The 12,953-nt window shown below is 32.2% G+C and overlaps 1 protein-coding gene and 1 long non-coding RNA gene across 5 annotated transcripts in view; one reads left to right on the top strand and one right to left on the bottom strand.

Annotated features, from left to right (window-relative positions):
- LOC130647188 (germinal-center associated nuclear protein-like) overlaps nucleotides 1-2,488 on the top strand; it is a 61,743-nt gene extending 59,255 nt beyond the window's left edge. For 3 of the 4 annotated variants that reach the window (XM_057452954.1, XM_057452952.1, XM_057452955.1), the window contains 5 exons: nucleotides 318-406; nucleotides 1,624-1,762; nucleotides 1,945-2,023; nucleotides 2,101-2,219; nucleotides 2,358-2,488. In XM_057452954.1, coding sequence (XP_057308937.1) covers nucleotides 318-406; nucleotides 1,624-1,762; nucleotides 1,945-2,023; nucleotides 2,101-2,219; nucleotides 2,358-2,412 — 481 coding nt within the window. In that variant the 3' untranslated portion in view covers nucleotides 2,413-2,488. The remainder of the gene's footprint in view (nucleotides 1-317; nucleotides 407-1,623; nucleotides 1,763-1,944; nucleotides 2,024-2,100; nucleotides 2,220-2,357) is intronic. The other variant, XM_057452953.1, reaches the window with a different exon arrangement.
- A 6,337-nt stretch (nucleotides 2,489-8,825) lies between these two features.
- LOC130647437 (uncharacterized) lies at nucleotides 8,826-11,739 on the bottom strand. The gene is made up of 3 exons (XR_008982855.1): nucleotides 11,184-11,739; nucleotides 11,008-11,069; nucleotides 8,826-9,516 (listed from the first exon to the last, which is right to left on the bottom strand). It is a non-coding gene; the product is annotated as an uncharacterized LOC130647437 (long non-coding RNA).
- Between the last annotated feature and the right edge of the window lie 1,214 nt (nucleotides 11,740-12,953).

Below are 12,953 nucleotides of genomic sequence, written 5' to 3'. Positions count from 1 at the left end.
TTCTTAAGATTATTACATTTTCAGTTTAGAATACTGATTCTTTAGTGATTCCAAATTAATTGTTTGTCCAAGCCCTTTAAAACATGGTAATTTTGGACGTTTTAGTAAAGTGGGCAGTCAAATGACATTGAACTAAAAAAGGCGACATTGATTGCAGAATCTGTTATAACACTGATAACATAAAATATAAGAATAAGCATGTTTCTTTCTTAAAATTTTTCAGTAATTCTTCTTACCTATTTTCAGTGTGTAACTCGATACGTTACGGATAGTTGATTTGTCGTAAATTATTGCAATTGTTTTCTTTCTTCACCTAGTAACATTTTAAAGAAGAGAAAATACTCACGCGAACATTTGTTGAGAGATTCCATCGAAAACATTAATGCAGAATTGGAAGAATTAAACGGTGCAGCATATTTACTTTGTTCATTATTTTTATATTTTGTCCCAACCCTTTTGAGTAAGTGCGACCTTTTTTCATATGATTTTTTTCCACCTGGAAAATCAAATACACAATTTTCATATACTAGGTCAATCAATTACCGTAATTTTGTCAAAATTACCTAAGTACGTAAACGCTGCTTTATGGAACTTATTTTTCTACTAGGGAGGTCAAAGAATCATTTTTCCAAAACAGTTTTTTTGCTTTTGAAAAATGGTATGCAAAATTTCAAACTATTTTTTACCACCTCTTATACCGAAAATAAATCCAGATTTAATTTTTGCGCCGCCATGTTACGAGAAAGAACCGTCCTATTTTGCATTCTGAATATAATTTTTAAAAATAAAAAGTGCGGTCTCATGTAGAATAACAAACGCGTGAAACTTGCAAAAGTTTTAATCAGCTCGCATAGCCGGGCATTTAAAAAGTCGTTTTGTCATTTTCGGTATGCTTGTGTTTTCTATCTCGTAATTTCATTGTCTGAATATCTAAAAAAGTAGAAGTTATTAAATTTAATAATTTAATTTTTAAACATGGAGAAACAGATACTTGGCAGCTATGTTTTCCACTTACTTCTACCGAGGGCGAACAAACTCAAGAGTAAAAAGATAATAACAGAAAAAGTGAAATATTGTCTGAGTCAAAACCAAATCAGTTTGTACTTGATACTATTTAAGCCATCGCTTTAACAAAAATCAAGGCGTAAACTTTATAACTTTCGGTTTGGTTCTCTAGAAGAAAAAATTCAGCGTCTTTTTTGTTTCTTCTTCCCAATCAACAGAACTTGTTTAATATATTTTTGAGGTAGAACAAGATAACGTGTAACAAGTTTGCACCAATTGGGTGTTTTTCAGATCTTTCTGCATTTAAAAAGCTTTAGAATATTGTTAAAAGTTTTTGGGAAAAGAAAACTGTTAACTCTGTATGTACTTCTATTATTTTCTTCAAAATGTTTTTAAGTTTTCTCTAATAAATTATATCTGTGCCTGTTTCGTGTTTTCTGATGCGAAGAATAAGCGGAGATAAAAACAATTGTGACTAAAAGTACAAAAAAACCTCTGTTGGCTTTTTGTTAATAATGAAAACTATTTGCTGTGTTTAATGAGTCAGTTTAGACACCCATCTTTTTTATCAAGAAAACCAAAAAACAAACATTATCTCTGTTTTGTGTTGAATTTAAGAGAGCTTCAAGCGAAAACGAAAATCACCGTCTCGATTATCCAACAGTTATGCAGCAACGGCACAAGTCCAAGATTTATTAAACGAGACTGTTTCTTTGTGTCGAAATGCGAAAAAGGAAAAAGAATTTAATAAGTGTCGGTTAGTGCGTTTCTATTTAGTTGAATTTTTATTTTAACATCTTAATAGTTTCAGATTGTTACAATGAAAATGAGAACAATAAATGTCTAGTTTAATTTTCTTCAAGTCAAATCTTAAGAAGCGAAGTTACGTGTTTTTTTATTCGTGTTTTTTAATCGATCTTGTTTACCGTTGCTGTTTAGAAATTCAGCCAGGCTAAGTTTTTTTCGTGACGCGTGCTACACAACATCAGAAAGAGAGGAAACTTCTAGAAGTAGATCTGTGAGTTCTTTTGTTGGGTTTCGCTTTGTGCATTATTTGTATTGTTGGTTATTTTCTCATTTCTTTTATTCACACAGTTTTCACCGAGTTACGATAAATCTCCGTACAATGTCATACCTTTTTCAAAAAGAAGATTCTTCAAATCATCTTTAGAAAACTCTGTAATGGACTGTTTAGAGCTAATCGACAATACGAAGTATGACTAACTTTAGTTTTCACTAACCTTAATCGCCATACAGTATGATGAAGGATTTTGTTAATGTTTTATGATTCATTAAAAACCATCAAAAATGTAAAATATTTTCCCAGCAATATTTTTCAATTTTTTATTTAGGACTCGAGTTCAATCCAATTTAGAATACTGGCAGAAAATCGTTGATGAGAGATGAAAATGGACATTTTTAAACAATTTTTTGCACTTTTGTAAATATGATTTTTGTGAGCACAAAGAGTTTTCGTTCTGAACTTCTGGCTTAATTCTAAATCCTAAAAATACATTTACATTCCTTCCAAAGCTCATTAAAATTGGCGTATTGTTGAAAAAGGGCTTGATTTTTTGCGATGACCATTTAAACGACTGCAATGAAAATAAAAGTTTACGGCTAAACGTCATGCGATGACAATTTTCTTTTACTTTTTTTTCAGTATTTTTTTCATTGGAAAATACTTTCAATATTTGTTTTATCATCCTCACAAGAAAAGAAAAGAATAAAAAGATTACTTGGAGATTTTTTAGGAATAATTGAATTGTTTTGCTACTGAGTAGAAAGATGAAGGAGTGTCAAATACTGATTCTCGTCCCTATACCTCTGCGATTAAGACATTTTAAAGAGCTCTGGGGACGAAAATGAAATATTATTGAAATCGTACCAGTGCAAAGGTTTCTTATTTTAATTCAGAGACAAGACCATCCGAATATTACCTTAAGGGAAGAAATTATTTACGGAAGAAATTTGTGCGGAACTTTTTTTTGCGGAATTAATTTTTGCGGATTTTACCCAAATCCGCAAAAATTTTGGTGATCCGCAAAAACAAATTTCGCAATTTTTTCAAAATACTTTATGCGTAAAGAATCGATCGGTTAACTTACTGATCTGTTGACTTACTGACCAAATATCGTCACCGAAATTTTCAGTGACGATATTTGATTTCTTTTGATTTTTTTGGGAAAAATTAAAGGGATGATATTCCACAAATCGGATGTTTTTTCATACACTTGGTACTAAATTAGGTTTTTCCTGACTTTCCATTTACCAAATTTCTTGCATTTTCAAAAATTTATTATGCAATATCTTTTTTGAGGTCGCTATCCGCAAAAATTTATTCCGCAAAATATGCCATTTTTGGGTCACTCATCCGCAAAAATAAATTCCGTACAAATTTCTTCTGCAAATAATTTCTTTCCTTAAGGTACCTAGAAATGTGAATTCCATAATTCAAAAAAAAAAATAAATAAAAAAATCACGATATTATACACTATTAAACAGCTTGGCTCAGTTATAGGTTATCTTATAGGAACTATCCAAGCTCTCTTTTTTTCCACTATAAAGTACTTAAGCAATTCAAAATTATCAGTTTGAAGGTAGCAAAATAAATTTTTAATTATCTCATCGCCTTAGTTAATATATTCAAAACGGAATTAAACTGGCAATAAAATGAATTGCATAAGAAACAGCCTATCTACTTTCAAAACTATACACCATAATCTATATTGATGCTTTTGAGTTCGGTTGGGATGCGTACAAAGGGGAATTTTTAAAGAGAAACAATCCCATATTATTGTCTTGGTTCCATCATATTACCCAAAAGCACAACTATGGAAGTGAAAAATTCGATGAGAGATTCAGTGGATTCTTCGACGGGACTTCGGCTAGTCTATATAATAATACGCCAGTTCCGTGTCTCTGTGACAAGCAAAGTGGATGTCTTCCTTTTCCTTTGTTGTTGCCGAAAAATGTATGTCTAATATGGTAATTATTCAGACGTTAGGACGCGACGAAAATAACACTACTTTAACGTCAATATCATATATTAAATTAATGAAGCCATTACAGTGCACCTAAAATTTTGAGGCTAAATAACTTGGAAACGAGGTGGTGACGTCAATGATTTTTCACCGCGTCGGTAACTAGGGACCACCTAGGACCAATTTGGGTTATTTTCCCAAACCTGGGTCCCCAAAGTCGTTTCGGAATGACGTCATCAAAGCTAGTTTTGAGCAAGATGAAATCCTCCGACAAAATAAAATCCATATAATAAAGAATGAACACACACTGTGAAAGAATTACGCAATATCGCAAAAAGCCGTGGGTTAACCGGTTACTACAGGCTCCGTAAAGCCGAATTAGTGGATACTAGTCGATAAAGCCCGTGAAAAAATCCACTGAGGCAGATTAAATATGAAAAATAAGCGTTATTCGAATTTTGATGACGTCAGCAACCCATTCACAAAATAAAAGAACCTTGTTTTCACGTTGACTATATTGTGTAGAGCTTAAACTACTGATCAAGAAATGTATATGATCATGTGCTATTGACGAATGGTTAAGAAGATATAAAGTTTTAAAAATTTTGCTGACGTCAGCAATGGCCCGTCAAGACCTTAAAATTTTTTTTACAAATTTGTATACCTGTTGCCTTCATCGTATAGATCTTGCAGAGATATTAGGGTTTAAAGGTTTTTGATGACGTCATTCCGAAACGACTTTGGGGACCCAGGTTTGGGAAAATAACCCAAATTGGTCCTAGGTGGTCCCTAGTTACCGACGCAGTGAAAAATCATTGACGTCACCACCTCGTTTCCAAGTTATTTAGCCTCAAAGTTTTAGGTGCACTGTAATGGCTTCATTACTTTAATATATGATACTAGTCGATAAAGCCCGTGGAAAAATCCACTGAGGCAGAATAAAAATTTTGATGACGTCAGCAACCCATCCACAAAAAAAAGTAGAACTGTGTTTCCACGTTGCCTCTATTGTGTAGAGCTTAAACTGCTGATCAAGAAAATGTATATGATCATGTGCTTTTGATGAGCGGTTAATGAGATATAAGGGTTTTAAAATTTTGCTGACGTCAGCAATGGCCAGTCAAACCCCCAAAACTTTTTTTTAGAAATTTGTATACCTGTTGCCTTCATCGTATAGACCATGAAACGCTGATCAAGAAAATGTATACTATCCTATGTTTTTGACAAACGCCTAAGGAGATTTAAGGGCTTTAAAATTCTGCTGACGTCAGCAAAGTCCCTATCAAAAGTTCCAAAAAAAATTTCTTCACAAATTCGTACACCCGTTGCATTCATCGTATAGATCTTGAAATGCTGATCAAGAAAATGTATAGGAACGTGCACTTTTGACAAACGGTTGCAGAAATATTGGGATTTGAAGGTTTTGTGATGACGTCATCAACCCGTCCATTCCGAAACGGATTCGGGGATCCAGGTTTGGGAAACTTACCCAAATTGGTCCCAGGTGGTCCCTAGTTACCCACGCAGTGAAAAATCATTGACGTCACCACCTCGTTTCCAAGTTATTTGGCCTCAAAGTTTTAAGTGCACTGTAACGGCTTCATTAATTTAATATAGGATATTGACGTTAAAGTGGTGTTATTGACGTCGCGCCGTACCGTCAGAAAATTTAGCATATTAGACATGCATTTTTCGGTTACTTCAAAGAAAATTTCGGTAAGATTAAAGGAAAATGAACATATCCACTTTGCCTGTTACAGACACACGGAACTGGCGTATTATTATATAGATTGACGTTAAAGTAGTGTTATTTTCGTCGCGCCGTAACGTCTGAATAATTAGTATATTAGACATACATTTTTCGGCAACATCAAAGGAAAATGAAGACATCCACTTTGCTTGTCACAGAGACACGGAACTGGCGTATTATTATATAGACTAGCCGAAGTCCCGTGGAAGGATCCACTGAATTTCTCATCGAGTCCATATGATGGGTGCAAAATAATAACATAGAACACAGTAATCTTAATTTTTAAAAGTCACAATTTGCATTATACTATATATCTATAACCGCTGAAACAAAACGTCCAAAAAATGAGCATGTGCGGGCAATAAAAAAAATAAAAATAAAAGAGAAAAAAGCCCTGGAATTGAGGTTCCTTACAATCTCCATTATTATATTTATACCCACGGAAACAAATCGTGTAAAATATAAGCAGGTTCAACAACAAAATAAAAGTAAATTAAAATAAAAAAGCACCAGGGAGAATAGTATACCAGACATTAGGAAAAATCGTTAAGTCACACAAAAAAGGTTATTGCAAAATTTTCATAACGTACAGTTTATAATGCATCATACCAAATTAGCTATTTAGTCTATTGCAACCCTCTCATTGCGCAAGCGTGCCGTGCATGATAACAATGCAGCGTTTTCGACTTTAAGAATGGAGTAATGTAACAGAGGTAAACATTGATTTAACTTTGTTTACATTAGGGTTTTTTATACCGACATCAACCACGTCGTAGCGTTAAAAACAGTAACAACGGAAAAATTACTTTTTACATTTTATATAAATTCTTCTCTACGATATGCACGCTGTATTATATAAGAATAATAGTCCTGCAAGGTTTGCAATTATGTAAACAATAGCAAACATTAAAGTTACCAAGTGTTTTTTTTTTCATTTCAGCCTTCATGTTCCTAATTTTCCCTGGTGTACTTGCCCATTGCTTTGGAGAGAAAAAGGTTCAGTTTGTGAGATATATACGCAATAAAAAAGTAAACTTTTAATTAAATTTGTGCATCATACAAATTTTTATAAATTGTTATGGCTATTGGCAATGAATATAAAATTTAGAACAAACAATTAAGATTAGACAATTTCTTAGAATATTCTGAACTTCTGACCCATTGTTTAAAGTATATATAGTCTTACAAAAAATGTTCTTAACTTTCTTGACAAACACTATCCTCGTTATTCTTAATTATATTCTTAGCATGTCTATGTCCTGAAAATATATAATGCCTTAATAAAATAAGGCTTGGTATAAGTTGCTATAGGTATTGGCAAATTCTTTTATATTTATTTAAAACAATCGAAGTTGGACATATCTTAAGATATCTTTAACTGACCCTGAGTATAATCTTAAAAAAAAAAAATATGTTCAGGCTGAAGACAAAGCATATTTCACTTCATATTTAAGGGAAAGTTTAGCTGGAAGCGTGTAAACAACTTAACGTTATTCACCTAAACTTATTTCCCTACCAGATAATCTAAACAACACACCTGGTTTTCTTTCGCTTTCTCAGTAGCAGCTAACGTTCTCTGGATAAAAGTCCAATCAGTTTTTTACTTCTATTACTAAACTTCGCTTCATACCAAAGAAAACAAATTTAAAATGTATAGCGAGCTACAATTGTCTGATACATTTCCAATCTGTTCTCTTTTTAACGTTATATCATCGTACGTTTTTCTTCTTTATACAAGTATTTCTGGCAACAACAAAAATTTTTTTTATTCTCGCTTGACATCAACAGTCGCTCCACAACAACGGTTTTGTTCTTTACATCTTAGATTCGAATTATCATTCGAATTCGATAGTTTTTTTAAAAAAGAAAGCAACCTCGGTCCCAGAACACAAAAATGATAACCTCATGATGAGTAAACATTGTTTGAAATAACTTCTTTCAGGATTATTTTGAAAAAGAGACAACTTTTTTCGCTTCGGTTTTCATTTCTAAGTTGATAAACTTTGTTTCCCTGAGATACGGCGCACACATGGTAAACCGGGGGTAAAATTAAATTATTCTATCTATAACGCCCAGCAGGGCTTTTACAACAAAAAAACAAATAAAAACATTTGAAAATAAATAAAAATTAGCTTTAATAAAATAAGGAAAAAGAGTATTATTTTTTAAAGAAATGAGAAAGGAGAATTAAATATTTACATAGTAACCCCCTGATTTGCGTTTTTTTAACTTCGTAATTTTTAGCGTAACGCCGCGTCGTAAGAAAGTGACCCATGATTTGTGTGACATGGCCTCACCGTGCGCACACACACACAAGGCATATTAATATATAGACTAGCTGAATACCCGTGGGGGAATCCACTGAATCTCTCATTAAACCGATGTAAGGGATACCAAACAAAAACATACAACACAGTAATATGGATTTTTAAAAGTCACAATTTGTATTATTCTAGTTTATAACCACTAGAACAAAACGTCCAAAAAAATAAATATGTGCAGCAATAAAAAATAACAATAAAAGAGAAAAAAAACCTGGGATTGAAGTTGCTCACAATCTGCGTTATATTTGTACCCGCTGAAACAGAACGCTTAAAAATATAAGTATGTCCAGCAACAAATAAAAATGCAAAAAGTTTAACAAAATCGAAGGTGGCTAACAAATCTGTTAAAACTATATACTTGCTTTGCCATACCCGAAATATAAAAGGGAAAATGGTATACCAGACATTAGAAAAAATCGATAAGTCACACAAATAAGGTTATTGCAAAGTTTCCACAACGTACAGCTTCTAATGCATCATACCAAATTAGCTATTTAGTCTATTGCATATAGCAATCCTTCCCAATGCGCAAACGTGCAGTGCATGATAACAATGCAGTGTTTTCGAATTGAAGAATCGAATATTATTTTAAACGGTAACGTAACAGATGTAAACATTGATTTAACTTTGTTTACATTAAGGCTTATTATAACGACATCAACCACTTCGTAGCGTTAAAAACAGTAACAACGAAAAAATACTTTCTACATTTTATATAAACTCTTCTCTATTATATACACGCTGTATTTTATAAGAATAGTTTTTTTTTTTGTTTCGGCCTTTATGTTCTTAGCTTTCCCTGGTGTACTTGCCCATTGTTTTGGAGAGAAAAAGGTTCAGTCATACAAATTTTTATATTAAAAGAAACAACCAAGCTTAGACATATTCTTAGGATATTCTGACCCATTGTTTAGAGTATATTCTTACAAAAAATGTTAAATATGTTCAGGCTAAAGACAAAACATATTTAACTTCATATTAAAGGGAAAGTTTAGCTGGAAGCGTGTAAACGGCTTAAAAACGTCGCTTTACATTTTAGATTCTTATAAAAATTGTGTCAAAAGAAAACGCATTTAAGCTCAAGACTCAACAAGGAACTAAAAATGTAAAGGAAAAGCTGAGCTCTGAAAGTTAAAACGGTTAAAAAAAACGTTACCCACCTAAACTTATCTCTTTACCAGATAAACTAAACAACACAACTGCCTTTCTTTGGCATTCTCAGTTAGCTAGCGTCTCTGGATAAAAGACCAATCAGTTTTTTACTTCGATTATTAAACTTCGCTTCATCCCAAAGAAAACAAATTTAAAATGTATAGCTAGCTACAATTGTCTGATACATTTCCAATCAGTTCTCTTTTTGACGTTATATTATCGTACGTTTTTCTTCTTTATAACAAATATTTCTGGCAACAACATAAACTTTTTTTATTCTCGCTCGACATCAACAGTCGCTCTACAATGACAACAGTTTTGTTCTTTACTTCTTAGATTCGAATTATCATTCGAATTCGATAGTTTTTTTAAAAGAAAGCAACTTCGGTCCCAGAACACAAAAAAGATAGAAGAAACAAATAAGCTTTAATCTAACCTCGTGATGAGTAAACCTTGTTTGAAATAACTTTTTTCAGGATTACTTTGAAAAAGAGACAACTTTCTTCGCTTCGGTTTTCATTTTTCAGTTAATAAACTTTGTATCCGTGAGATACGGCGCGCACATGGTAAACCGGGGGTAAAATTTAATTATTCTATCTTAAACGACCAGCGGGGCTTTTACAACAAAAAAACAAATAAAACCATTTGAAATTAAAATAAAAATTAGTTTTAATGAGTAAGGAAAAAGAGTTTTATTTTAAAAAAAAATAAGAAAAGAGAATTAAATATTTATATAGTAACCCCCTGATTTGCGTTTTTTTTAACTTGGTAAATTTTAGCGTAACACCACGTCGTAAGAAAGTGACCTGTGATTTGTGTGACGTGGCCTCACCGTGCGCACACACACACAAGGCGTATTAATATATAGACTAGTCGATAAAGCCCGTGGAAAAATCCACTGAGGCAGGATAAAATTGAAAAATAAGCGTCATATGAATTTTGATGACGTCAGCAACCCATCTGCAAAAAAATTAGAACCTTGTTTTTACGTTGCCTCTATTGTGTGGAGTTTAAAGCGCTGATCAAGAATATGTATGTAATCACGTGCTTTTGATAAATGATTAATAAGATATAAAGGTTTAAAAAATTTGCTGACGTCAGCACTGACCCGTCTACACCCCTCAAATTTTTTTTTTTAGAAATTAGTATACCTGTTGCCTTCATCGTATAGATCTTGAAACGCTGATCAAGAAAATGTATAGGATCATGTACTTTTGACAAACGGTTGCAGAGATATTAAGGTTTGAAGGTTGTTTGATGACGTCATCAACCCGTGCATTCCGAAACGAATTCTGGGACATAGGTTTGGAAAAATCACCCAAATTGGTCCTAGGTGGTCCCTAGTTACCCACGCGGTGAAAAATCATTGACGTCACCACCTCGTTTCCCAGTTATTTGGCCTCAAAGTTTTGAGTGCATTGTAATGACTTCACTAATCTTAATTAACTTTCCTTTGACGTCAATACTATTTTATCGGTAAAGTTTGGTAAATTACAGAACAATTTTATAGGCGATGTTTTATAGAATTTGTTAAAGAAAATTTTGAAGAATATAATCCACTTTGCAAAAGTGACAGACAGACACACCTAGCGTATTATTATATAAGACTAGTCGATTAGGCCCGTGGAAAAATCCACTCAGGCAGAAGAACAATGAAAAATTAGAAGATTTTAGGAATTTTGATGACGTCAGCAGTGTCCTGTTTATCTACGTAAAAATTGAATGCGTTTTTGATAGTTGTAAAGGCCTGTGGAAAAATGACAAAAAAGCAGTAAAAATAAGGATAACTTACGTAAACGATAATGTTACAAAAAAGAAAACTTGGGATTTTGTTTTCCATAAACCTCCATAAACCTAAAAAATAATAAATTATGATGATAATATTTTAATATTTTTGTTTCCTGTAAAAAGATAATTCAATGGTTACATACAGACCGTATAATATTAATATATTGATAAGTAAGTTACCTGCAGTTGATGCTTCTTGAGTCTTTTCAATACCAAAAATATGTGATGCAATTTTAACATGGCATGCCCTGACTTTTAGTTCATGAATTATCTCCTTAAAAAGAAAATAATCCACCTAACGAAGCGTGCCACGGGAAGGCAAGTCATGGGGCTTTGCGCTTCAACCTAAAAAAGAAAAAGAAAAGTACGTAGTGTGCTTTTGTACTAAAGAGAGTTAATAAGGTAAGTTTTGGGCAATATGACCAATTCCAGTAGCTTGTGAGCCCCCAATACCAGTGAATGTTGAAGTGAACTAAATGTATTTTAATGTTTGACTACATAATATAGATAACATTAACAGTTTTTATAAGAACAAAATGTTTGAACATATGGCTTCAAAGGCCCAAAAGTTTAGAACATGTTAAGAACATTTAAGTCTTTGACAATATCACGAAGTACGGAAATGCTCCTTTACACTTACACAAAAAATGACAAAATCAGAGGAAAATTACGACCAATTTAAGAACAATTTGAAAAGTTGAAAGGCCTTCTTTAAGTGTTCTTATAAAAAAAGATGTACCATAAAACATTGGTTGAATTAATCTTTTTTTTGTTATCAAAATAACTATTATAAATAACTATTATAATTACTATATTAAAAATAAATTATCATTAAAATAAACCACTCAACAGACAAACAAAAAAACGAACCTCTGAGGTATCGATTACAAAAAAACTGATTAATAGCACATGCATGAAATTGATAAAAGTAGAGTATACAATGATCAATAATTATCGTACAGGGTGAAATAATGGAATAATTGAATAAACATTTTTTACAAAGTCAGTGTTTGTAAACATTGCTTAGATATAAATAATAATGCCAAATAGAATAACTAATTGCCGTTGTGGTATTATTAGATACCTCAGAGTAAAAAAACTAAACACATACACGAACATAAAATCTAATAATTTAAAATAATAATAATTTAAAAACTTAATAATAATAATTGTTGTTTGTAATGGTGCAGTTGTTGTACTGAGTTTGAACAGTGTATGTGTGTTGATGTTTGTGCTTTTGTCTTAGGTGTTTTTTTTTCCACGAAAAATTGGGTAAATCCTGACCCCCATGTGCTCTCCACCACTTAAATGACTTATTGGACAGGGGGCCAGGATTTTGCTTTCTATAAGCCACGTAAGCTGTATACGTCAAAACTAAAAAAAGATAAAACAAAATGGAATATGTTATAAAAATAATAAAAATAGACACTATTTATTATGAACATATCCGTACCTTCTTTCTTTTTTTCTACTTGTTTTTCTGTGTCATCTAAAATATTTCTGTTATAATAATCTGGAAGGAAAAAATATATTAAAAATTGAAGGCGGAGGTGACAAAATAGGACAACAAAACATACCGTGTACACTTTCAACTTCACCTTCTAAAAAATTTAAGAACAATAAAAAATATTAATCCCATTATTTCACTTATGCTGTAGCCTGGAGTTTAAGAAAATATTAAAATGTAAAAAATAAGAATACCCTGCATTTCTGCAACTCGTCCACTACTCTCTAAAAAACAAAAATTTACGACAATAAGAACTATTAATCACAATGTTTTCCTCATGCTGTACGAAATATTAAGATGTCAAAAAGTAAGAATACCCTGTCTGTTTTCAACTTGTCCACCTTTAAAAAAAAAAGGAAAAACTATTACTAATCACAATAAAAAATGGATACTTCCTTTGTGTTTGTGTGATCATGGATGTGTAAGTATATGAAATGTTTGTG

The sequence above is a fragment of the Hydractinia symbiolongicarpus genome, chromosome 6 (assembly GCF_029227915.1).
Source record: "Hydractinia symbiolongicarpus strain clone_291-10 chromosome 6, HSymV2.1, whole genome shotgun sequence".
Classification (NCBI taxonomy): Eukaryota; Metazoa; Cnidaria; class Hydrozoa; order Anthoathecata; family Hydractiniidae; genus Hydractinia; species Hydractinia symbiolongicarpus.
Note: the sequence above shows the minus strand (reverse complement) of the source record. Positions and strands in the feature narration are given on the sequence as shown.